Source organism: Oryzias latipes, chromosome 19 (genome assembly GCF_053564925.1).
Source record: "Oryzias latipes strain Hd-rR chromosome 19, Olatipes_Hd-rR_3.1".
NCBI classification, from domain to species: domain Eukaryota; kingdom Metazoa; phylum Chordata; class Actinopteri; order Beloniformes; family Adrianichthyidae; genus Oryzias; species Oryzias latipes.
This window is the reverse complement of record NC_136255.1, coordinates 11281589-11307780: the sequence shown is the minus strand read 5'-3', so window position 1 is coordinate 11307780 and position 26192 is coordinate 11281589. Positions and strand designations below refer to the sequence as shown.

At 38.3% G+C, this 26192-nt stretch overlaps 2 protein-coding genes and 1 long non-coding RNA gene across 6 annotated transcripts in view; 1 reads left to right on the top strand and 2 right to left on the bottom strand.

Annotated features, from left to right (window-relative positions):
* Positions 1–3273: 3273 nt before the first annotated feature.
* On the bottom strand, positions 3274–25554 carry LOC101165768 (plexin domain-containing protein 1). The gene is made up of 13 exons (XM_004080608.5): positions 25374–25554; positions 16115–16275; positions 6401–6544; positions 6247–6316; positions 6016–6138; positions 5808–5926; positions 5627–5723; positions 5457–5552; positions 5301–5382; positions 5149–5209; positions 4956–5076; positions 4122–4282; positions 3274–4029 (listed from the first exon to the last, which is right to left on the bottom strand). The coding sequence occupies exons 1-13, from the start codon at positions 25447–25449 to the stop codon at positions 3904–3906; spliced, it is 1437 nt and encodes a 478-aa protein (XP_004080656.1). The 5' UTR covers positions 25450–25554; the 3' UTR covers positions 3274–3903.
* Positions 7497–7894, bottom strand: LOC144987738 (uncharacterized). Its single transcript, XR_013651404.1, has 2 exons — positions 7766–7894; positions 7497–7677 (listed from the first exon to the last, which is right to left on the bottom strand). It is a non-coding gene; the product is annotated as an uncharacterized LOC144987738 (long non-coding RNA).
* The window catches only part of LOC101171950 (dickkopf-related protein 1-like), a 33584-nt gene continuing 18717 nt past the window's right edge, over positions 11326–26192 (top strand). Inside the window, exons 1-2 of one of the 4 annotated variants that reach the window (XM_020712031.3) lie at positions 11332–11467; positions 20848–20917. The gene's annotated coding sequence lies outside the window, so the exon portion shown is untranslated. Of the gene's footprint in view, positions 11481–20847; positions 20918–26192 lie in introns of all 4 variants that reach the window. The other 3 variants (XM_020712029.3, XM_020712032.3, XM_020712030.3) reach the window with 3 other exon arrangements.

The following is a 26192-nucleotide window of genomic DNA, read 5'->3' as shown; positions in this document are numbered from 1 at the left end:
CATTTTGCCATTCATCCAAATGTGTAGTTATATGAGTGTTACACTATAATAATTTTTACATTTACATTAAAAAAACTCTTATTGGACAATTTTTTCCCCTAAACATCACTAGTATAATTTAGATACATTCTAATGTATTTTATATCTAATACTTTTATCTAATATTAGGTTGATTTTTTTCCCTAGATTACTCACTTGAATTGATACATTAGGGCTAATGTTTGAAATTGATTGCTGTTTTTTTGTGGCTGTTGTTGAAGGATGCAAGGTTTTAGCACTATTATGCCACGGTAAGAAGGGTCTGGTTTGAATTCCACACTGCATGGAGTTTGTATATTTTCCCTGTGTGTGTGGGGGTTTCTCTAGATACTTCAGAGTAATCGTTATGCATATTACCTCAATTGGTAATATTGGTAATATTATTACTCAATAATAATAATGCACAAACTAATACTAATCTGGTAGATCACCAGATTTTATTAGACAGACTTAGTAGTCTAGTGGGCCTCTCTGGAAATGTTCTTAAGTGGTTTTACTCTTACCTGACAGATTGACACTTTTATGTAAGTATGGATACGTGCTCTTCAGGAATCCACGAAATAAGTTGTGGGGTTCCCCAAGGGTCGATTTTAGGGCCAATACTTTTTAATTTGTATATGTTGCCTCTTGGGGAGGTCATCAGGAGACACAGCTTTGACTTTCACAGCTATGCTGATGATACACAGCTTTACATCGCCGTGTCTCCTGATGACCTTGAACCTGTCAACACTCTTTTAAACTGCATTTTAGATATAAAGTTGTGGATGGCAGAAAATTTCTTACAGCTCAACCAGGACAAAACTGAAGTTTTAATCATCGGTTCTGAAGACAAGAGAGAGATGATTTTACCACATCTTCATAATTTTAAACCTTCTCAATGTGTGAGAAACCTGGGCGTACTTTTTGACTCTGAGCTAAATTTTATCCCACACATTAAAAATGTCGTTAAGACAGGATTTTATCATCTCAAAAACATTGCCAGAGTCCGCCCGTTCCTCTCTCTTGCCAGCACAGAGGTACTAATGCATGCTTTTATTTTCAGTCGTTTAGATTATTGTAATGCCCTGCTCTCTGGTTTACCCAAAAAGTCTCTTTCAAACTTACAACTTCTACAGAACTCAGCGGCACGAGTTCTGACGAGGACCAGAGGGCGAGAACACATTACACCGGTTTTAAAATCGCTGCATTGGCTCCCTGTGCGTTTCAGGATTGATTTTAAGATTCTTTTAATGGTTTTAAATGTTTTTATGGTCTTGGGCCTTCTTATTTAAATGATATTCTTTTAAAATATGAGCCCTCGCGGACCTTGAGGTCCTCCGGTGCTGGCCTCTTAGTTGTTCCCAAGGTGAGGACCAAAACTTATGGTGAGGCTTCGTTCTGCCATTATGGTCCTCGCCTGTGGAACGGCCTTCCGGAGAACCTCAGGGCCGCAGAGACAGTAGAGGTTTTTAAGAAGAGGCTCAAGACCCACCTTTTTAATTTAGCTTTTAGTTGATTTTAACTGCTAATTTATTCTATTAGTTTTAGTATAGGCTATTTTATGTATTTATTTTAATTTTACGCATCTTATTTTCAATTTTATGTTTTTTTTTTTTTTTTTTTTCTTTTTTATGTTTTTAATTTTAGCATCTTATGATTTTAGCCCCAGTGTTTCTTGAGGGGATCTTTTCCTCCAGGGATTGCCGGCTTGGTCAGCGGTTGTTGCTGCAGTTGTTGCCCTTGCTGGGGCGGCTGGGGTCTAATTTTACAGCTTTTGGCTGTGAGGGGGACCCCGGTGTTGTCCCGGTCTGGGTGGGCACTGTGGCGATGTTCCGGTGGCCAGGCTGGCTCCTGGTATGAAAGGATTCCCAGATACTGTTTCCTCACAGCAGAGCCAAGCCATACTTGTTTGTTTGTTTGTTTGTTTGTTTGTTTATTTATTTATTTATTTATTTATTTATTTATTTATTTATTTATTCTTTTACAGTTACATAGTCATATTTCATTGTACGTGGGAGCCATGGGTCATGTGGTTTAATGGAGGGGAGTGGTAAGGGTGAAGGATGGGTTGGGGTTTTTATTGTAATGTTGTGTGTTTACTGTTTTGTGTGTTTAGTGTTAAAGCGCTTCGAGCTGCACAAAGTGCATGAGAAGCGCTATTTTATAAATAAAGTTTGATTTGATTTGATTTGATTTGACTTGTGCACAACTTAAAATAAAAAATATGATTGCAACATTTTGTTTTATGTTTGACATACCAAACTTGTTTGGAATACCATTTGTCTTTGTTTTGAATACTACTCTTGCTTGTCTTGAATACAAAATTTCCCCTGTCAGCAAACTGTAAAAAATACGTCACAGGGTCACAGGCATATACTGAGTTTAACTGAGAGCATGCGCTTTAAGCCCCTTTCAGTAAACTAAAACAGAATTAAAAGTTGGATATTCTGATCCTTTTTTGTGAGTGTGCATGGGTGTGTGAATGTGGCCCTGCAACAGGCTGGCGACCTCTCCAGGATGTCCCCTGCCGCCACCCACAAGTGGCTGGGATAGGCTCCGGTAGCCCGTGACCCCGAAAGGGATAAAACGGTTTTAGAAGATGAATGAATGAACATTCTGATCCCACTGACGTTATTTTTATTTTCTTAATTTGATCTCTTTATGACTGAAACGGTCAGATGCCAGTTAGCCTACTTTACCTCTGAGTTAGCTAAGCTGTTTTTGTTTTGTTATCCTCTCAATATCAGACAATTTTGACAGACATGCACCTTTTTGTATTACACCTAATGAGTAGAGTGCCATGTCTGCTACCGCCATCTGGGCTTTTTTCTGCCCCTTCTGTGTCTGAAACTATCCGCTCGATTTATATGCCCGGACTCGAAGTATATGCTTGTTAACCAAGTCACGTATTTTTGATGGTGAGTTACCAGGAGAAATTTCGTGTTCAAGACAGAGAAAAGTTGTAGTCAAAACAAAGACAAATCGTATTCACAACAGATATTTTAAACATAAAACAACATTTTGTATTCATTTTTTTCTGCAAAGTTGTGCACAAAGTATTAATTTTTGGACAACATTTTCTTTATGATTATGTTTAATTTTGACAGATTCCTCACCCCATCCATATGACAGACGGGAGACTTGTCCATGGTGTAGCCTACCTTCACCTAACTCTGGCTGGGATAGCAGTAACTTTGAAGATGAAGCAGGTTTGAAAAACAGATTGATGACTGTTCTTGATCAAACAAATCAACATCCACACTGATCAGTTTTATTAGAAGACATTTACACTAAAGAGAGTCAAAGAAAATTCTTGGAATTTGATTACACTTAAATTCATTTATACAACTTTTCTCCACGATGAGCATTTTATTCACTATCATTTATGTAGCTAGATATATGTTGAAGAGAAGTCCACATATAAGCAGCATTCATAAACAAAGGCTAGTGCAGTTAAGAAAACAGCATAATTAACTCAATGAAATGGATGATAACAGGAACACAAAGTTAAACTGAGCTGTATATTGGTTTGCAGAATGAAGGCTTGTTTCATTTATTCCCTGACAGCATTTATGGGTCTTGACCAGGTACTCCTTTGCATCTCATCATGTTGGTAAAATCTAGTCCTTACCAACATGACCCTTCAACCCTTGAGTCACACGGCTAAATCAGTGACTGAAAACAACATGAAAACAATCACGAGAAAGAAGGAAAGAGGCTTTGAGAGCAGTTACAGTAAACACTCTCCAGCCACAAAGGTTGGAGCAATGACATCGTGTGTCAGCGGTGCACCTCATTTTCCATATTCAGCCTTGTTTGGTTCTTCTATAATCCCAAGATCATTTGCGTTCTTCCTCCTCAAGAGTCTGAGTGAGTCCAAGGTTCTTAGCAGCACTGCTCCGCTTCGATGAAGCCTTCCTTTTCATGAACACCAAACTCCACTTCAGCATAACTGGAGTGGCATCCTTGGTTGCGGAACTTTGTGGAAGGCCAGTAGTTTGGTGTGTGTCGCTGCATAAAGCAGACAATTACATTTTTTACAATTGTTATGTTTAATAACAAACGGAATGCACGATCATGTGCGGAAGTTTGTCTTTCCTCACCTGCATGAGGTAGAACGGTGGAGCAATTGTGGGATGGGTATTGATGTAGTAAACAGCCAGCAAGGTCAAAGTCACAAGCAGAACTAATGCAGCCACTACACCTGCTATGATGGCCGTGTTCTCATTTATCCCCTTGTGGCTTGGAAGATCGATTGGTAAATCTGGGAATGCAAACAAGAAAATAGTTTTTTTTGTAGTGACCTAAGAAAAATGTCTGCATAAAAATTACTTTTTTAAAAACAAAAGATGAAAAACAGAAGTTTTATTTACAACACAAAACAAATTCAATTCAATCCAATTTGAAATCACTCATTTGGGAAAATGACAAAAATTGCTAAATGCACTTATCTTTTTTTTCCTTCTGGATTCACCTACAATTATGATATACACCTATTGATGCACAGTAACACATGTGTGCTTTCTTGCAGAAACCAGCAACACAGTAAAAAACAAATACTTAAGAGGTTTAAGGTGCTGTTTTTTTGTTGTTTTTTGGGGGGGCATAATTTAGTTTTTTTGAGTACTTTTGGATTGTTTTTTTGTCTTTTTCTGTTTTCGTGTGCTGTGGGAGGTTTTCTTATTTTTGTGTAAATAATTTCTCTTACATTCTTTTACAACAAGAACACTGAATAAAAAAGGTCATTTGAATCCAAAACATTAGTTAACTACATGAAAATATCAACTAACTGAGTTTGCTCAAAGTATGAGTTTAGTGGCATTTTAAATCAATCTACTGATGTATTAATTATTATTTTTCAGCATTCAGATTCAGATTTAGCCAAATCATTTTGTCCAAATTGGACCTCAGTGCTTTCTTTGTTTCTAGTAACTCACTCCTGGTAACAAGATCTTCTGAAGGTGTTGCTGAAGGTGTTGGACCTGGAGATGAGTGGTTGAATGGACTCATAGATCCCTCAGATTCCACTGGGTTGAAATCCTCACAGGTTCCTGTGGCCTATGTGAACATCCACAAAACAAATGGTAAGATGTTTGCTACACACTATTTTAGAACAGTAGATCGTTTCACCTCCTTGGTGCAGTTGTATTCCAACCACTCGAGTCTGTGGCGATCTATACCATCTGAGCACCTGAAATTCAGTAAGAGACCCAATGAAAGAAGATTGAATCAAGACTTAATGTCAAGACAAGTATAGTGAATAGTACAAGTTTTTGTTTTACCGCTGGAGAGTGTTGCACCAGCCACAGCCAGTTGTCAGGTTGGATTTCAGACAGAGGTCACAGGACGTGTGCTGGAGACAAGCTGTAGGGATCAGATGCTTCATTATGAGAGGGGAGTAAGTTACGCTAACAGCAATTTAGTTGTTGAACACTCACTGGGCAAAGGGATGAACTCAAACGCAGATCTGCTGACAATCTTTGTGGCGTCAATTTCAACCCTATGATATTCGTAGATGGTGCGCCGCTTTATGCCTTTAAGACAAAACTGAAAACTTGAAACAACTCTATGATATTTACAAATAAATAAAAACCAAACAATTGCTGACCTGGCATTGATGCAGGATGAAAGGCCATGAATGCGTCTGACAGTCCTACTTTGACAGGATGCTCAGGGGAATTCATTTTTTCCACTGGTATGGGTATCTTAAAGAACAAAATGCTTAAAAATATATGCTTAGGTTGATGAACTGCACAGATCAACAAAGCCAGTTAAAATAAAGAGCTCACATCTCTGTAGTTAAAAACGATGGTGCCATTACTGTGGAGGGCTGCCTGGAACGTAAAAGATCCTTCATTCTCTCTGTCCTTCAGCCGCACTTTGTCCCACTGCACCACAAACAAATTTCCTGAGCAAAAAGGCAAAAATGATTACGGTTAAAGGTCAATTAAAAGCTTTCAAACAGTCAATGAGAATTCTAGCAACGCTTCAACATACCGTTGTCTGAATATCTCACTGTTGAGTTAGTGGAGGAGCTCGGATCGAAATTGGCCATGAGAGGTGCAGCGTATTGTGTAGCTGTCAACATTCGATGAGTAATGTCGCCCATGAAGATGAACCCTGTTAACAAAACACTCATTTTGATGATTTATAAAGATTTATCTGTTTAAATCTGAAACCAGATGGGTACTGCAATAATACCATAATAATAACACAAAATCAAATCACCTCCAGTTGCTACAATTATCTGTCTCAAGTAGTGTCCATAAAAAGGAAAATCAAAAGACAGAGCCACCCTCTGGGAAAAATAGCAGAAAAATTATCATTGATTTAGTTTAAATTTGGTTTAAATGTGGCATGCCAGCTTGTGCTCTGGTCTTACCGCTGCCTGTCGGTGTGTGTTGGACAGGATGCCATGGATTTTAACCTGACTCCTGTGTAGACTATCTAGATCCACCCATAAACTGTCTGCCTGTCTGTCTGTAGGACCAAAGCTCTTCCATGTGTAGTATTTCTGCGAGTCCTCCTGAAAATTTTGAACACAAGAAGAGAATTTATTTAATAAAAGTTTGGTTGAGGTGTGTTCAATCAGTAGCTTTAAAACAGTATTTAGGTTGGAAGTAAGAGTTCAATACAAAAAAATTTGATTAAGTTTCCTTGAATACAGAAGAAGCAGAAGGGATCAATTTATTCATCTTCTTAAACCACTGAATCCCTTTTGGGGTAACAGGGAGCCTGGCCCGCCTACTGTTGGGCAAAGGCGGGCTGGACCCTGGACACGTCGCCATTCTGTCACAGGGCCACACAATCACACCTGAGGCAATTTAGAGACTAGCAGGAAATTATAACAAATTAAGATGATGTTTTGTCTTGTTTGTGTAGTATTTTAAAAATTTCAATAGTATTTAGCTGTATCCCTTACTGAAATACAAAAACAAGGTTTTTAAAACTGCATAATTCTTTAAATTTTTATATTAGAATTTTTAAAAAAAAATTTGCATTCAATTCTTTAACACCAGAGCTTTAGCTTCAGTGTTGACAATCCTTCAACCACCGTTTACGCAGGTAAAATTTTTTTCAAATGTTTCCACAGGTAAAGTAATTCCAGCTGATTCTGTTGTGTTGAACAGCGGCTTTGCACAGTTATGCAGAACATTACGTTATTGACGGGTTGCATACTGGTGCAAAACCAATAATAAAAACACTTTTCTTCAAGAGTTTCAGTACATCAGAGAGCAAGTGTTAATTTAGGAGTGACCAGCAACTTCTCCAGTGTTAAACAATTACATTTTGTTTAATTTAATTGAAATAAAGCTTAAACCTTGTGATTAACTTTGTTTATGTCTTTTTTCTCCACGTTGCTAATTCCCTTTCACTCCAGGTGAGGTTTGTGTATTCTTAACCCTTGTGCTATCCTAGGCACTTTAACATTGGGAGTTGGTTCATCTAGACCCACTAGACATACCTTTTTTCTTCAATGATTTGTGATCTTCACTGGTGTCCATGGATTACATGAAATCTTTCCATCTTTGTCATGGTAGGGAGAACACGTCAATGTAAGGGTTGGATCATCTAAGATAGCACAAGGTGTTACGTATCTCCAGTGTCTGTGGCATTTTCAATGTGAAGTACTCCTCAAGGTGACGGAGAGCAATGGTTCTGGGGTTTAGAGTGTGTTCAGAAAGTGGAGCAGTTAAATGAAGAGCTCTCAGCTCTTTGGCTGCTCCACATAGAGTAAATGACCTACTTTTTTCTGTCATTTTCCACCGGCTGAAGCCAACCTGCATTTTCTGGAGGTGCAGATTTTCAGGTGAAGAATCTGATCAGAAGCTGCTGTCTCACAGCTGACTGATTTATGGAAAAGTGCAGACTGGACCAAAGGTGGAAATGAGGATCAGACTTCTCTGTGAGAAACTAACAGCAGCTGTATAGCAGAATCACTTGCAATCTCGTCCAAGTGAGTCATTCACATACATGTGTGTGCACAAGCACGCGCACAAATGCGTGCATGAGCAGGCAAAGGCAAACACTGTAAATTGGCAGGAGGACTTTGTCTGTTTTCAATTTCAAATTCAGTGCAAGAGGAAAAAATGAACAATACAGATCTTCTAGACTGAATTTAATAGATCAAGTGAGAGATAACTGCAGTACATTAAGCAAAAACAAAAAATGCACAACAAAAATACTTTGAATGAACAAATAAATTAAATTTAAGATTAGGTGAATTGAGTTTTGAATTTGGTAGAGTAACTTTTCAGCTTAATGTTGACAAAACAAGTCAGAAAAATATTGTGAAGAATAGTTAGAAACTGCCTTTAATTTTTATTCCACTAATGGTTTAAACTTAATTCACTGAGCATGTATTGTCATCTCAAAATTATATTACATTTGAAGAAAGCACAGCCAAGCTATTGTTCTAACAGTTTATTCTCATCCTCCCTCTTTTCTGTGCATATGTTTTCTGCTGAGCAGGCCTCAGACTTATCTTCACTTTAGCCTTGGAGTTTCTCTCCAGCAGTAAACTGTGGGCGTGATTTTCACACGAGGTCCATCGGACGATCTTCTGAATATGCAAATGCAGGGTTTTTATACCAAGCCCATCCCTGAGCTCGTGGGTTCGGACTTTGAATGCACCATGTTCATCTGTCTGTCCCCTTCGTGATTGTGCGAAGTAAAACCTCCACAAAAGATAAGTAACTGTCTCTGAGTCGTTATTCATTTATTTCTGTGTGCAAGAAACTGACGGGTACGAACCTAAAATTTAATACAGTCCTTTCTAGAGAATCCAGTTTCTTCACAAATATGTATTTAAATGAATTTATTTGTTCTTTTTCTGTTTTAAATTGAATACCTAACATGTCAGAATGCTTTTTAAGGTTATTTTGTGTAAAAAGTTCATTTATCAAGTTATGTGGGTTAATAGAGATGTGTGCTTTTGGTTTTAAATGATTCACATTTTCAGCCTTTTTGTTGCAACTCCACTGAAAGACAAAGCTTTTCTAGGTTTAATGTTTTTTATAAAAAATTTTTTTTTTGTTTCTTGTTTTTTTCATTTGTTATTTATTGATTTTGTAGGTTCACTACTGGGATGACTGAAGGTTAAACACAGGGGATGACCCAATTACTTCTGGTTGGAAGCAAATTTCAAGTGCACTGTGAAAACAAGTTAAAAACAATTTCCTCTTTTAGTCCAATGTTACGGAGCCCATGTCTTGACATTGAAAAACTAAAATATATCTCGTTCCCACAAATTTATATCTTGTTCCCACAAATTAATAGTCTGTTCCCACGAAATAATATTTCGTTCCCTCGAAATAATTGTTTCGTGTCAACGAAATAATTTAATCGTGCGAACGAAATAAATATTCACACCACAAGTCATTCATAAACAAGGATATGCTCTCCGTCCTGCCACAAAAACCGCTGCCAGCGGTAACTTCTGTCTCTGTGACCCATTCGTTTGAGAAAGGAAAAAGAAAAACAAGAATGATCAATTTATTATTGTCTGAATGAATACAAGAAAAATATCATAAGTTGTAGAATGCCCAAGCTTTGTGCTTCGCCATACCACAGCGATTCACCGGACACAGCTCCTAGCTCCGCCGCAGAACTCTTTTGCTTGTCATACTAGCCTTCAGATGTAAAGCGACTGCCAACGAGTATGTTAATAAAAGACAAGTCCTGAATATTATTATTCCTATTCAACGCTAAATTACAATATCCCATATATGCCGTTATGACAAGCTTTTTCTGCCACAATTATCACAAAAATCCACGTGAGATTGCGCGCGGGGGGGGGGGGGGGGGGGGGGGGGGCTGTCGATCAATACAGACCATGAATTTCTGCTTTTTTTTTTTTTTTGGATGCTGGTGTGCCGCGGGATTTTTGTCAGGGTTAAAGTGTGCCGTGGCTCAAAAAAGGTTGAAAAACACTGAACTAGGGCATGGGTTTCAGAACACTTAGACTGGAAACATAACTTGACAGGAATATAACAGAATTTATTCTGGGAAGAAACAACTGGCATATTCCCCCGTGGCCTGTCTTTTAACCGGGGGGTTCGTGAGTTTAAACGAATTGGACACTGTGCGACTTGGTGACCTTGACCCCCGCAGTAGAGGCATAACCCCTCATCACGGCGTTTGTTACGTTCTTCCGCTGAAAGGCGAGAGACACCGATCTGCATAGGTTCACCAGGGGTTTTACGTTGGAGGTTCTGTGGTGGGAGTTCCAGTGAGGACAGCTGTGGAGTACTGACCATGGTGGTCTTACGAGCAGGATACGAGCGTTCATGTTGACGTTCTTTTAGTCTGATATCAGAGCGCAAGGCGGCGGCTACAAGTTCCTCAAAAGATAGGGCTTCTGGTTGGGTACATAAATGATCTTTTATGATTTCATTGAGTGACTGGTAAAAAACACCTCGCAGGGCGGGATCTGTCCAACCTGCCTCTACCGCCAGGATGCGAAAATCTACCACGTGGTCGCTGACGGACCGGTTGCGCTGTTTCAGATTGAGAAGTCGCCTAGTGGCTTCCTCTTGCTTGCAAGGCTGGTCGAAAACTAGTCTGAACTCACCAATGAAGCGTTTGAACGGCAAGTGGGTGATGGGGTTGGCTGCGAGGAAGGCTTGAGCCCACTGGAGTGCCTTACTTCTCAGGGAATTCACAACCAACGTAATCTTGCTATGGTCCGAGTGATAATATCTGGGAGCCTGCTGAAATAAGAGTTGACATTGGAGTAGAAAGCCTCCACAATTTTCTACATCACCCAAAAACGGTTCTGGCTGGAGTCTGTAGTTTTCCGGGTTTGAGGAGGAAGCGGAAGTTCCCAGGTTGACAGAGGGTGGAGCGGGGACTGGAGCTGCGGAACCAGAAAATTGTCCAGTTAATTCTAATAAAGTTTGTGTCACACCGTCGAGACGGCGAAAAAGGTCTTGTTGAGCTGAATCCATTTGGGAAAGGGCGTCGGCTTGGTGTCCTAACAAGATGCCTTGGTGACTTATGGCCAGACGGAGTCCTTCCGGGTCAGCTGGGTCGGGGTTTTGGCCAGTTCGTTCTGTCATGATCTGAACTAGGTGGACCCAGATGCTGTAACCCGGAAGGAAGAGGCAGATAGGTGAAAGTTAAGTAATGGGTTTTATTTTGAAAGGGCCGGCGGATCCAGGAGGGGGATGTGGCGTAGAGCTTGACGAGGAGTCTTCGGCCCGCGGTGTACACGTGAGTTTTTCTGCGGCGGGATCAGCACTCTTGACGGCGGCGATAATGGAGTTCTTGACGGTGGCGTGGCAGGAGATCTTGACGGTGGCGTGGCTGGAGTTCTGGAGGAGCGTGGCGGACTTCAGCTTCTGCTCGAGATGGTAGTGGACTCGGGTTACTCTCGTGGAGAAACGGCAGACCATCAGGGTTAACGAACTGGCGAAGAAAGCTTGAGGTGGATCTCCTTAAATAGCAGGTGTGTAGATGAGGTGAGTAGTAACAGCTGCGAGTCGTGAGCAGAGCTGGGAGGGGGAGGATCCTGACGGGCCACCATGACAAACGGAATATTAATTTGTGGGAACAAGATAATAATTTGTGGGAACAAGATATTAATTTGTGGGAACAAGATGTATTTTATTTTTTCCATGTCATTCCTCCATAATTCCTACCATGTATGCAAGCAAACTTCACTGCCCAACCCATACTTCTGGTTAAATCTAACAGATTTAGATATAACCTATGGCTAAAGTTAGATTTAGGGGTTTACAATCCCTCTTTTTGGGTGAGGGTTTTCGAATGGATTAAGCTTTTCATAAATATTTGAGTTTGAATTTTCATGATGCTTTTATTTTTATTTTTTTATTGAAGCTATATTCTGTTAGTGTTTTTAAGAGATCAGTCCAGCATCATATGCAAAGGAGGCCTGCCAATTTTCTTTATCCTCCTGTGAGTTTTTCAATATAGCAAGGTGACAAGAAACTTTGGAGTTTAATGTCAGCTTGTTACACCAGATGTTCACAGCTGCAAAAATTGTATTTAAAGATTTTATATGTAAATTGCCACATGTTGTAACAAATAATCTTCACACAGAGTTATAACATAAATTGACAGGTTACTGAAGAAATGTATTTCTTCCTTGAAACTAACTCACTTGGAACTAAACTTTCTCTGGAGCGGTTTTTGCTAACAAAGTTACAGTGGTTACAATTATATTCTAGGTCAGTGTTTTTCAACCTGTTTTAAACCAAGGCACACTTTATCCTTGAGAAAAATCCCACTGCATACCAGCATCCAAAAATGAAAAAAGGAAAAATTCAAAGACTGTATTGATGTACAGTCCCTCCGCATTCTCACGTGCATTTTTGTGATAATTGTGGCAGTTATGCTGGAAGTTGCAGCTGTTTTTTCTGAAAGATGTAATAAAAGTTTAGTTAGTTTTCCGTAATAATTTTTGAAATTTTACTCTGGTAGTTGTTTTTCCCTTCAGTTTATTAACATGCAATTTTATGTAACCTCACAATAAAAAAAAAAAAATTCTTTCTAAATAGTGATTCATTTTTTTATATTTATTTCAATGTTAGGGCAAAAGCAACTGTATTTTTTTGAACAATTCCATGATCACAATATGTTCGATAAAATTTACACAAAAATAACATTATATTTATGTTTTCTGTAGCTACACAAAAAGTGAACATGTCAAAGTTTTATTAGTTTTTCAATTGTTTTAATCAAAGATGAAGTCTTTGGAAACTTTAACAAAATGTTTTTGTTTCTTTTTATATGATTACATTGTTTCAATTTAGTTTAATTGTGTCAGTTGGCCACTTCACCGTAATCCTGTTTCTTAAATGTTGTTATTACTTCTTCTTAAGTTTAACATATAAAATAATCCAGACCTCTTTAGAAAAATGTTTCAGTTAGAAAGATGACTTGGACCAAACACTGGGATGTTTGTTGAGACGCTGTCACTTTAACACAATGCATCATGGGAGATGTGGTGCGAAAACTGCTGCAGATGGCAGACTGACTCGCTTCTCTGAGCTCATTGTTTTGTTTACTTGTTCCACGGTCTGACACCGGATCCCGTGGAAAGCTACAACGCTAAAGACAAGCTTTACATGGTATTTTTTTGGAACTGAGAGACTTTACGAGCTAAATTGGAACAAGGAAGTGAAGACTTTAACCACTTCTGATTGGTCAGAATGATGACGTATGCTTAAGCCTCCAAGAATAATTGGTGGAGACAGTTAAAGGGGCGGGCCTTTTCCGAAAACAGAGCTGAAGCTGCGGCTAAATCGCGGTACCGTCATTATTATCAAAGTGTCTTTAATAGAATCAAATAAACACAAAAAAAAAAGTATTTTATGATCTTTAGTATTCCTAACTACTCAGTGTTTTATCAGGGCCTGTTTGGATGAACAAAGAGGTGATATCCTGGAGATGGTTAATGTTTTTAGATCAGTTAATGAGGGCAATTTCCCACGGCACACCTGACAATCTCCCAGTGCACGCTGGTTGAAAAACACGGCTCTAGGTTACCCGTTTTAGGGTCCAAAAGTTGATGCTGATGAAAGTACTCTTTCAAACATTTGTGACATAACATGCTTTCAAAAATACATCCTTGAAGGTGAAGTTACCCAGGAGTGGCAAAAGCTCCTCAGTTCAAGGCCTAGTGGGAACCTTTCTGTGTTGAGTTTGTATATTCTCTCTGTGCATCTGTTAGTTTAATTAAAGTGGACTTGAAATTGTTTAGTATAGTGTAGTAGTATATTGTAGTGTTAAATAAAGGATTGTATGTCTTTGTCTAGTGCTGCATCAATTTAAGAGCTCATTCAGGGTGAATATGGCTTTGTCCAAAAAGAGCTTCAAGAGTGGTTGTAATAAACTAAGAGAAGAGGTGAAAATGGCTTTTGCTCAAAATAGCTGGAAAAGATGCCAGTAACGATAGTATTTCATTTTACAGTAGTACCACTGTAAAATAAAATACTCTAGAGTATCTGTCTACTGTGATTTATCTTACAGTTTTATTATTGTAAAATCAAATACAGTATGCAGAAATTCTACTGTACTGGCTGCCTCCCAACACCAAAACTGCTATACCGGCCTCCTGGAAGCCAGTGTAGTGACCGTGCAATCGCTCCAGTCCCATGAGCTTTCCGACAGGGTACACCCTGGCGACCTGTCCAGGGTGTACCCTGCCTTTGCCCAACAAAAGCCGGGACAGGCTCCGGCAACCCCGTAGCCCAGAAAGGGAAACGGAGGGTTAAGAAAATGGATGGATGTTCAGGACGAGAATGGTCGCATCGATCAGGCATTTTGGATTTGTATTTTACCCACTGATACAGTCACTGAAAACGTCACATGCCCAAAACTGAGTCCCTAAGTTGTTGATGTGATAGGTTAACCTCACCAAAGTTTAAACTTTTTAACTCTTGAGCTACAAGTGATACCCAAATCTCACCGCGACACTTAAATTGCGCTGCTGCCTGACTGACAAGTCGCAGCAAGACCTCAGCTGCCGTCGCTACATTGATTTAACGTAGAAACTCAACGCCCCTGGTGTGCAAATTGCGTTCGGTGTGATTGCAGCTTTAGGGTTGCCAGTTAAAATAAAGTTTTTTTTTCGAAGAATATTGGAGGACTTTTTTTCAGGACAAGGACTTCCTGACATGGGCGTTGTTGTCTGCAGCCAAGTTCTTTTGGCTTTGTATGTTAATATGTTCTGTAAACATACAAGCTAGCAGGCTAACAATGGCATCAATGATGGAAAAAGAGAGAGAATAAGGACACACTAAGTTCAACAATCGCAGAAAGAACCAACTGGAAAGCTGAAGAGACTGAGAACTAAAAACCAGCTGAAGATGGTAAGGGATGTGGAGACATGGCATGCAAGAAGAAGCAGGGCATTACTTTCCACAGGAAAAAAACACTAAAATATAACATAAAACTTCAGCATCTACTGATCTCTATTTTGTGGAAAAGGAAGGAATGAGGGAATCAAAGGTGTGAAGAGCATGTCAATAGCATCACTGTTGGTTGTGTATTCTGGTCTGGAATAACATTAATCATCACACAATATTTTTAGTTAATTCTGCAGTTATGCAGACTGCACATGAAGTGGACATCCGACAGGATTAACTTTGTGTCTTCCTATTTCACGGTTTAACCTGATTAAACTATGAGAAACTCCTCTGTATGTTTTTCTTCCATTGCAGATTGTTTTCCCTCATTATGACATTGCTGCTTCCTACACAAGCGCATAAACAGGACACACAGCTTCTCACTAAATGTGTGTGGAGGGATTTTTGCTGTGTTTAATTTGCAAATAGGCTGCAGTTATGACATATTTGGTGAAGAATCATGTTACATAACCTGTGTTCATGAGTTTTTACTTCATAAACTGAGTTCTTGTTGCTGCTTCAGAGATGATAGGTTTTCTCTTAAGCTACCCACGCATGTTCTTAAACGAACTGAACACGCATCGGGTTTAGCCCATGGTATTCACAGTGGAGAAGCAGCAAGGGGCTTCTTCTTCTTTTCCTTTTTATGCTGTTTACTAGTACATCTCCGCCACCCACAGTTGGAAGTGGCTTAGTGCGAAATGTCAAGGTGGCGCAATTCTTGTGAATCTACCTCCAGGCTTTTTCTTTCACAGCTCTATTCCCACATATGAAAAACTTGGTGTCATATAATTTTGCCCGGGCACAAACTGCAATTAATTTCTCCTCCAAGATCAATTTTCAAATGGTTGGCACTTCCATGCATTAAAAGGGATGTCATTCATACGTCACTACCAAATCTGATCTGGTCAAAGCTCAAGTGGTTTAACTTGCAACCCGTGTTTAATGGCTGTGCGTTTTGGCCGTAGAGCCCGAAAACTGTTGTAGAAACTTGCTTAGCTACACTCACGTGTTAGAGTTTTCTACAAAGAAGCCTGAAACACGTTTCCGTGCATTTACTTTTTATTGGAAGTGGCCTCTTGAATGCGAGTTGCAGAGGGTGGTGTGAAAAGTATTTTGAGGAGTGGAAGTTAAACTGTCTATGGTTAGCAATGTTTTTGTATCATCACTTTTAATTTACAAAGAAAAATGCTGAAATTCTGTTCTGTTTTCTCACATCTTACCACTATGTGTGTCATGTTGTCAGGCAGGGTACTGATATCGACTCCTTCAGTCTGTGCACTGCGAGCCTCTCTATGTTTTTGGTGACTCTGCTGGTCCCCCCTGGTTCTGTGGAAGCTCGACAAATCTCCATTTGCTCGCAGAGCAGGCCCACTTTGAGTATCTGCAACAAGACAAGCATGATGGAATTTAGGAGAAGGAAAACAATAGTGAAAAACCAAATGCATCTTTAGCTTTGCAAGAAGGGTTCCTTGTTATCACCTTTTGCAAATTGTCAGACAAGTGCAGAAACTTTGAGACTATAATATTTAATTCTTGGAGGGTGAATGAAATGTATCTGAAAATATTGTCTGTTGTTGGTAATCAAAATTTTTTTCTTCAAATTAAATGTTTGCATCTGTTTTTTGTTAGTTCTAGTCATTTATATCACTGACAAGCACAGATTAAATCCTCATTTAGAATTCTCGCAGGAAAAACTCAAACACATTTTATAAAAACATATTGATTTAATTTAGGCCACCAAAGAAAAGTGCTCAGATTCTATTTCTTAATTTATTCTGTATCTACCTGCAGAGGTAGGGGGGTCAACCTCTGATCAGACGATTGCAGGTTTGATTCCAGCCTTGCCCTCCCATGTGATGAAATGTCCTTGGGCAAGACACTGAACCCCACATTACCTCTGGTGGTTATAGGTTGGTGATTATATTTTTGTGTCCACCTTCAGAGTTTTTCTATCACAGCTCAACATCTTCTGAAGTATAAAAATATTAGACATCTGTTCAGCAGATCTCAGACTGATATTTATATCTTCAAGTGATCCATGGCTCCTTGTTTTCAGGCCGCTGATGTGAAATCAGCAGAACTTGTTGATGGTTCAGCAGGACTGGATGCTTCTGAAGTGGAGCTGAATCCAGTTTCATGTTTAAATGAAACTGAAACACAGAGCCAAACAAAATAAAATCATGGATGGATTACAACGAATTATCTTTGAACCTAGATAAAACCAAAGTGATGTTTTTTTGGTAACTACAAAGCCAATACTAAGCTCTCAATTAAAATAAATAATGTCTTAATGGAGAAGTGTTACAGAAATCAAATCCTTAGGGCTTTTTATCGATGACAACTTAAGTTGGAAGCTACACATTAGACACATACAAACTAAAGTCTAAACTATTTCAGTATTTCATAAATAAATCTTAACACATATTAGAATACAACTGTAGATATTTATTGCACTGCTTCTTAATATTGCCATATTTCACCTACTGTGTAGAAATTTGGGGGAATAATTATGAGAGCTCACAAGATCCTTTTTACTTTAAAAATGAGCCATCAGAATTATACATAAAGCGGGCTATCTTGATCATACAAACAATTTATTTTATCAATCCAGACTTTTAAAACTACCTTGTAGTTTACACTGTCAATATAACCTAACCTGACAGAATCAAATTTAAAAGGATTTATGCTAAAGTAACAAGCCAACATATGTTTTCCATGCAACTGTAATTGTCACTTGAAAAAGTTATAGTAAATAAAAAATGAGTTATTTAACATTAAGGAGTAGTTGAATTTATTTTTCATTACATTTAGTCACACGTATAAGTTATATCTGGCCCTTTGAGGACAACCACTATGCTGATGTGGCCCTCGGTGAAAATGAGTTTGACACCCCTGTTCTAGAGCCTGTGGGAAATCGTTACCATTCAATATCCAACAACAGTTCTTAGATAATGAAGGGGGAGGGATGAAGGAACTTCAAGATCAAATTGATGAGAACCACAAAGAAAGGTTTCTGTGTGTCGTTGTGTGGCACTAAACTTTGGAATGGGTTAAGTAATGAGCTGCAATGATGTGCAAATATCCAAATATTCAAGAAAATTTATAAAGAAACTCTGATTTCACGATATAAAGATAAGAGGACTTAAGGACCAACAGGTGTTTGAATAATTCCAAATACATGTGTGAACTTGATTGTGGTGAAATTATTAAAGCTCTTTTAATTACAACCAATGAATATTACATTGTGTAATGTGCAATAATGATTACTGAAATGTTTTAATTACAATCAATAAGCTATTGATTTTCTTTACTTGGTCTGCATTGTTTACCAATTATTACTGGTTTAATGTGATAATGTGTTCTAATAATAATCAATGGTTATTACGTAACGGTTACCGTTGCTGTTTACTGAAATCATGACTGAATGTTTTCTGAAGATAATAAATCATTACTAAGCACTGGATTTTGTTATTTGAAAAGAATCTATCTGGTCAGAAACGGATTACAAAAATTATGTAAAACTATAAAATGAGTTAACTCAGTAAGGGTGGGATTATTTAAGCTTGCTTCTTCCCACTTCTTTTCAACTCCTAATTTGAAAGTGCCTAGGATAGCACAAGGGTTAAAAAAATCATATTACAGAGATGGTGACTACCTGACGACCCCAGAGACCTGCTATAGTGGGTTTAATGGGTCTCTGCTGCCCCATTAAACCCACTATAGTTGGGTTTTATCAGAGGTTGATCGAAGGGTCAGAATAATATTTCAAGCGTTTGTCAGGCTTTTAATGAAATGGAAGCCCTTTATTATTATTTTTGTTTATTAATCTGATGCTGTCACATTAGTATATTTTGTAAAGTAAAAGCATTTAAATGGTGAATACTTAAGAAACGCTTTGCTAACTTTCTTGAAGGCCCAAAGCACTTTATAATCAAAAGCCCATTCACACATCCACACACACTATTGATGGCGGATCCACTGACGAATACTGGCACCAACCTATAACCACTAGGAGTAATGTGGGGTTGTGTTTTGCTCAAAGATACTTTGACACATGGGCAGGCAAGGTGGGAACCAAACCAAGCAATCTTCCAATCAGAAGTAGACTGCCTGACCGCTTCACCACGGCAACCCCACATAAGCAAAGTCATACAAACGTATTTGAATACACTTATCATTCATTTTTTGCTAGTCAGACATATTGTTGTGATTATGTAATGGGGTGTCACTATTAAATCTCTTAATTCATGAATCAATTTATATTCCAAGGATCCAACCAGAATGATCTGTCTGAAGCAAATTGTTTATTGAATTGACCTATAAACCATTATAGAATCCCTTCAAAATAAAATAAATTGATTATATCATTGATTCATTCATGAATGAATGAATTGATTATATCGATCTTGAAAATAACAATTGGATTGAGGCACGGTGTCAGAAGTCAGAGCTTTGTGTCGTCAATGACCAGAGGGGGTCTGGTCATTGACGAAATCATCTCCAGAGTTCTGAGTGTACTTCATCTCCCAGCAACCCTGGCACATAGTTTCTGGATGCCACACACCTGACTTTCATTTAACATCACTTACAGTATACTTAAACACTGCACTGAGCCTCACTCAGTGCGGACATTTGTTTGTGCCACTCTGCCTGCAGTACTGAGCGTTATATCCGGACTTAATCTTCTGAGCCTGTTTCGTCTTTGACTCAGTTTGCCTGCTTGTCTGGATCCTGACAACTCTTGTTTCTCTTATGCTCCCATGGTCGCTAATGACCCCTGCCTGCCTGACCCTGATTTAGTTTTGTGGACTTTTACCTGAGCCAATAAAGTAGACAACACACGTGATGCAGCAAAACTGATCAAACCATCATCACAGACCAATTTGTGGAAACACTTTGAATTTTGAAGACCTGTGACCATGCAGTGTGGTATATTGTTCTAATAATGTTCCATTTGTAAAAAATCTTTTCTAATCTGTTTATTAAAATAATAGCCTTTAACAAATGTTTAACTTCCAAATAATTCCAAATAATAATTTCCCAATTTTTAAATGTTCAAAATACACAGAGCTTTGTAGGTCACTGGCTGAGGTAAGGCAGAGGAAGGTTCAAATATTTTAAACTGCTTCCTGAAACTCTGACTTATTTATTTACGTCACCAATACCTGCTTAGTGATACTCCTACCAAACTTTTGCTGAAAGATCCTGCATTTCTTTTACTTAAATTACCCACAATGCCCAAAATGACGAACCGGTATGTGAGCTAAAGACAAGCTCTTTCATTGTCAAATTGGGACAAGAAAATCAAATGTAGAGAAATGGTTGTACACTCAAGGGAGATCTGTCTAATGAGGAGTCTTGCTTGATCATGTTGCCCTCAAAGATTTTTTTTTCCTACAACTAAAGAGCCACAGGCTTCTTAATAGGTCAGACTGACAATCAAACAGTACAGTGTTACGGCTAGAACTACGGAAACCCAAGTGCAGAGAGGAATCAGGATGAGTCTCTGGAATGCGGCAAGAAGCGATTTCATAAATAACAGAAAACGCCACAAGATGGGAATAGGAAAACAAAACTCCTCGTAAGAGGGAAAACTGCAAAATACAAAAATGAGAACAACTAAGCAAAGTAAAAAACTAAAACAAAACAAAGGACAAGCAGACCTCAGTGTCGGCTGAGCAGGAAAACCACAGACCTAACAGGGACACACCAACAATGAGGACTGAGTGACTTCAATTCAAATAAGCTTGATTACAAAGTGCAGGCAGCTGTGCACTCCTCCACAGAGAGCACCAGGTAGGGGAGGGAGGAATAATCCAGGAGGAGTGACAGCTGACCTGCAAAACACAGAGGCAGTCAAAAAAAAACAACAAACTGTGTCACACAAAACAAATGTAAAACTTTAAAATGATCTTTTACAGACTTAGTTTTTTTTCTTGGATTCTTTTTTCAGGTCACCATGAATGAAGACTAACAAAAAAAACATCTAAAAAAGATGGAACAGAGATGACTTTTGACGTGAGGTAAAGTTGTGTTGGTCTGGTAAACACACGTGCACATTGACTTATTGCAAAGAATGTGCTAACTTGTGCAAAAATAGCATCTGTGCTGCATGTGAAACAGAAATTCCATTGACTAAGATGTGACATACCTGTTAATAAATAGTGCATGGCTTTACTGTGAATATGAACATACTTGCTGATCGGATGCATAAAAATAATCCTGACATTTATCTAAATTAGGAATTTCCTTGTCAAAAACCAGAACAATGTTATTTTTAATTTAAGATGCTGCACAATGGCAGATTTCTCTGCTCCCTAAATCCAACATATCTTGCTTTGCCAGCAGTGCTGACTGGCATTCCTGCTGGCTTGTGGGTTTTTTTTTTGTTTTTTTTTTTACTATGAAAATGTGCTTCCTATTTTGAGCAAGCTGCATAGCAGTTGGTGTCCATTGTATCAGCATCCACAAATGTATCTGCATTGCAGCATCCACTGATAGTGCGTGTTGAGTGTCACATCAAATGAGGACGCAGCACACCAAGCCACACACATTGTTCCATAAATGTGAAAAAGTGCATTAAATTACCCTATTTATCTTATTTCCTGCTCTAAGTCTTTAGTTTTGACACACATGAATTACTCCTTTTATCAACCTTTTGTATGATTTGAACTGTTTCTGTATGCATTTTTATTTCCTATGTTATCATTTTTGAATGATATTTTACGAAAGCGGCATGTGACCAAACTTTTGACTTCAATACAAAAAAAATTGTAGTATTTATTTTACTTAAATTGTACCATTTTGTATGGGGTTTTTTTTATAGGCAAGGATTTGCTTTGGTTTTTAAGTTCTTTTTTCATCTAGAGTTATTTAATATGCTATATTTTGCAAGCTAAGGCACCAACATACAGTTCTAAATGTTGTTCACATTCAGATTCCTTTAAGTGGTAGATTTTTCAACATATTAGAATGTTTGGATGAGCTCCTTCACTTAAAGCTATACTGACACACAACTGACACAGGCGTGTGCATTTAGCCCATAGTGTTCACACTGGACAAGCAGGGAGGGGTGTTTCTTTTTTCGTCTTTGTCTTTTTCTACTGTCTACCTCTTACAGTTGGAAGACGCTTGGTGTGAAATGTAAAAGCAGTGTAAATCTTGCAAACCTTGCTCCAGGCTTTGTTTTTCACAGCTCTATTCTGACATATTAACAACATGGCATCATATAATTCCGACTGGACACAAACTGCAATTATTAAATTGTCCTCCATGATCAATTCTCAATCTGATGGCACTTTTCTGAATTACAAAGGACCATTGACTATATAGGTGAACTTGACCGAATGAGTATGACATTACCAGTGGCGATTTCTCCAATGGGCAATGTGGGCTGTCGCCCAGGGGGCAATTAAGTAGGGAAAAAAAAGCAAAGGTAGGGTGCCCCTACTGTCGTGGCAATTTGCTGATATAATGGAATTATTTTCTGCTCCGCTTTTTTGTGTAAAAGACAGAGAGCATCTGTGATTTGTGAATGTCTAATTCCTTTGTCTTGATCTTATTTTTTTGGATTCAAAATTGTTTTGTTTAAGTGAAACTGCTTTATTTTATGTTTTGATTTTATTTGGACGTGACATCGCAATTTTTTTGCTAAACGTCCGTTGCCATCTTAGAACCAGAATTTGTTGTAAGCTGTGATTGGTTCCAATTGGTCTGAATCCACATTTTTATGGCAACCACTCTCAAATCAGGAGTGAGCACATCCCCATCCACTGACAGTGGGCTTGGGAGAATCTTTCAATCAAATGCTTTGAATGTTCGACGCGAGACCACATACTTTTATTGAGGCATTTGATTGGTCAACTTGCGCTACTGCAAATATATCATGAAAAAAAAATCAGCAATAGCAACAACATGTTAAAAAGAAGGTAGCAGAGCAAGAATGGTTGTTGTTAAAAAAATAATGACTGAGTAATAGCTGTTTATTTCTTAATAGAAGTTTCTTGGATTTGGGCTTTTAGGACCAACAGTACTTCCTGTTTGGAACATGAAGGGGAAGGGCTCAATCAGTCCAGTTCTCTAATACAGTCAATGGAAAGGACGCTACTCAAGTCCCTGATTGTTTGAAGTTACTGGCCACACGTTTTGCACGTAGAGCCCAAAAATGGTTGTAAAAGCTTGTGTAATTACATGTGAACGCAAGCATTTTAAACGGAGAAGCCTGAAACACTCATTTACGTTCGTTTACATAGACCTTTCAAGTGGTTTCTTAAACGTATGTTTCAGAGGCCAATGTGAAAGTAGCTTCAGTTCAGTAAAGAGCCTCCAGAAAATCTAGCACTGTCAATTGGACAAAAACATATTTAAAAATTTTTCTTTTTTAATTCGAAAACATGTTCAAGTCTTGATAGAGCATTTTTGGTTCTCAGTGGCCTTTTATAGAAATTTTGATCTCCGAGAAATACACGTTAAACATCTAAATTCATGATTCCTTAAAAAAATTGAAGAAAAAAATAAAAGTTTATTTTAATTTTGGATTATAAAAATGTGTCTTAAAGTAAAACTGAAGCTCATGGTGTGGGAGAGTCATTTGGCACATTTTAGCATGAAACTGCAGTAACCATGACACGCAATAACAAACACTGGCAGCCAGAGTGATAGAGAACCACAAAGAAAAGGAAAATCGAACACTCAGATAAATACCTCCAGATCATCTTGACTTCAGATGTTTTTTGTTTTAAACAATGAGCTGTTGGAAAGCCTATCTTTTATGTACATTCGGTGCTAAGCTTCTTCTTTGTTCTGTGATGTAATTTATTTCAGTTTTAGTGGACTTGTTAAGTCTTACTTCTCCTGTTTTTACAACTACTGCACATGGATGGTTTAATCAAACAATAAGTGAAATGTTGACCTGGAATGATATGCAAGTCTTAGAAAATTTTAATCACATTTCGTCTTTATTTTCATTTTTATTGATCTACAAATCGACTGTTTATGTTTCAAGTTATAAGTCTTGGCTGTTGTTCTGTCCTGAGACCTGGGCAGGACTCAGTTTATTCTCATTACTTTGAAAACCTTTGATATGTTCAAGAGTTCTTCAGCATTTACCGTAAGTTTATTTAGGTTTTTTTTGTTGTATGTTGAGGTAAGTCGTTCATCATTATTTACTTAAGCTTGTGTCACACTCATTTTGGTTATCAGTTTATGGGTCTGTTTTGAAGTCATGACATCAGTATGATTTTAAAAAATGATTTGGCAAATCAGAATTTTTTTTATATAATTGGCTGGTTTAAAAGAGCGGAAAGTATACAGGATAAAGATGAGATGACATGATGATATGTTTTGCTTATATTTTAAACATAACTAGTATTTCTTTTTCAAGAACAGACAGAATAGAATTTAATTTTTGGCTTGGTAGAAAAGCCCGAAAGTAACATCTTTTACCACCTAATGCTATTTTTTCATAACCTAGTCTTTATTCTGAGGTACATCTCCAACTTTGATCTCTGCCTTTACTTCTTCAGGTGAAGCGGAGAACTGCAGTTGGCTGAACTTGAACGTTTCTGTCGCTTAGGAGTTGCAGATGTGTGGGCGGTCTTGACCGTCCTGACCTTTAGAGAAAACGGGAACAGCTTTGCAAACAATTTCATGCAAGCCTGCTAAAGTATTAACTGTAAAAAAGATTTGGCCCAGTCTCCAGACAGTGATAATGGAATGAAGGGTCTTTTGCTCAAATTCAGTGACTGGGAGAATAGCCTCCTATATTTATATAGGCCTCCGAAATATCCTACATTTCAAATACTCTTTATACAATTCTGAAACTGTCTAGAGCTGGCATTGATGTTTACTCATTTTTTCTTATCAGAGTATGTAAAAAGTTTTAAATTGTGCTGCAGAATGTTGTGCTTCACTAGAAGAGGTCTCTGCGTGCTGGGCTGTCCTCTGCCATGCAAGGCCCTTGATCAGAGGAACTGGGACCACAGAAGAAACCAGAGAAACTGGAGCAGCACTGTTTGTCAGTGGAGGAGTAGCAACGGAAGAGAGGGGGCCGGCTAAAAATAATATTCTCTACGGAGAACAGAAATATATACAGTAACATATCGAGTTGCAGGCATCCCTCTAACAACAGTGCACATAATTAACATGCTGAAAATGCACAAAGCATACAAAAATTATTTAAAAACTATTTCTTTCTAAAGAGTTCTTTTTAACTACTTTTAGCATTTTCTGGTTAATCTCAATTTCCTCTAAAAATGTATCTTTATTTCAATTAAAAGGCATCTTGACTGTTTGCAAAGAAATAAGAATTTGCAAGTCCAGTATCACAAAATCTCTGCTTGTTGCCAGATATCATGACATCAAATTCAGGTCAAGTAATTTTCCTCCAGCTGTCATGTGCTCTTTGCATCAGCCTACTTTCCACAAAACATTGTTGAATGTAGGAGAACCAGCATGAATGTGTGTTTGATTCAATCTTACCTGTTCGCTCTTGAGCTAAGACTGTCCCCAGCTCAGCCTGGCAAAGGGAGATGAGGAGAACGGCATAAAGCCCCATGTCCAGAAGGCGCTTCTCCCTCCTTTTCCTGCTTCTGTCACTCCGCTTCTTCTCGCTTCTCTTCTTAGTTTAAAGAATGTCTCACTCCTCCTCTCCTCTCCCCCACCTTTTTCTTTTTTTTCCTGCACTCACATACACACTTCCTGACTTAAGCCAAGGTTTGCTGTTTTCCTGGCTCCTCATGTATGCCCTCTTTGCTCAGTCTGTGTTTGGGTGCTCAGAATTATTTCTAGGGTGATGAAAATTGCAAAAAATAGATGGATAAAAGTAGAGCTGGATGCCTCTTCTTTGCTCTTTTTTTACTCAAGCATTTTTACATTTTCATACCCCATGAAGCAGTTCTGTGTTCCTCCATTTTATGGGGAGGGATTCTTCTTGCGGTTTTCTTTCTGTCTGTCTTGGAGAAAATCGTCAAAGTTTTGCTATGCCTTTCCAAAAAGGAAATATGTTCATACTTCTCCCCTTTCCTCTCCCTCTTGCTCTCTTTTATCTTAAAGCAGGGGTCTCAAACTCAATTTACTTGGGGACCACTGAAGGCAGGGTCTAGCTCAGGCTGGGACCTTAAGGTGTGGACCTTTAGAGCACACACGCAACTTGTGAGTGTCTGAAAGCCAGTAAATTTGTATGGAACATTTACTATACTACTAACTATACTCTATTATTAACTGTATTCTGTAGAAAATGTACTTATAAAACTCTCATTCAAATTAAATAAAATACGTAAAAAAGTCAATAAGTAAACA

Excerpts from the sequence above, each read along its gene's own strand:
- LOC101165768 (XM_004080608.5), bottom strand. The coding sequence starts at position 25,449 with ATGGGGCTTTATGCCGTTCTCCTCATCTCCCTTTGCCAGGCTGAGCTG. Across the intron at positions 16,276-25,373 it reads CTTAGCTCAAGAGCGAACAG|ATACTCAAAGTGGGCCTGCT; the intron begins GTAAGATTGAAT and ends GTCTTGTTGCAG. Across the intron at positions 6,545-16,114 it reads ACAACATGACACACATAGTG|GAGGACTCGCAGAAATACTA; the intron begins GTAAGATGTGAG and ends CAAAATTTTCAG.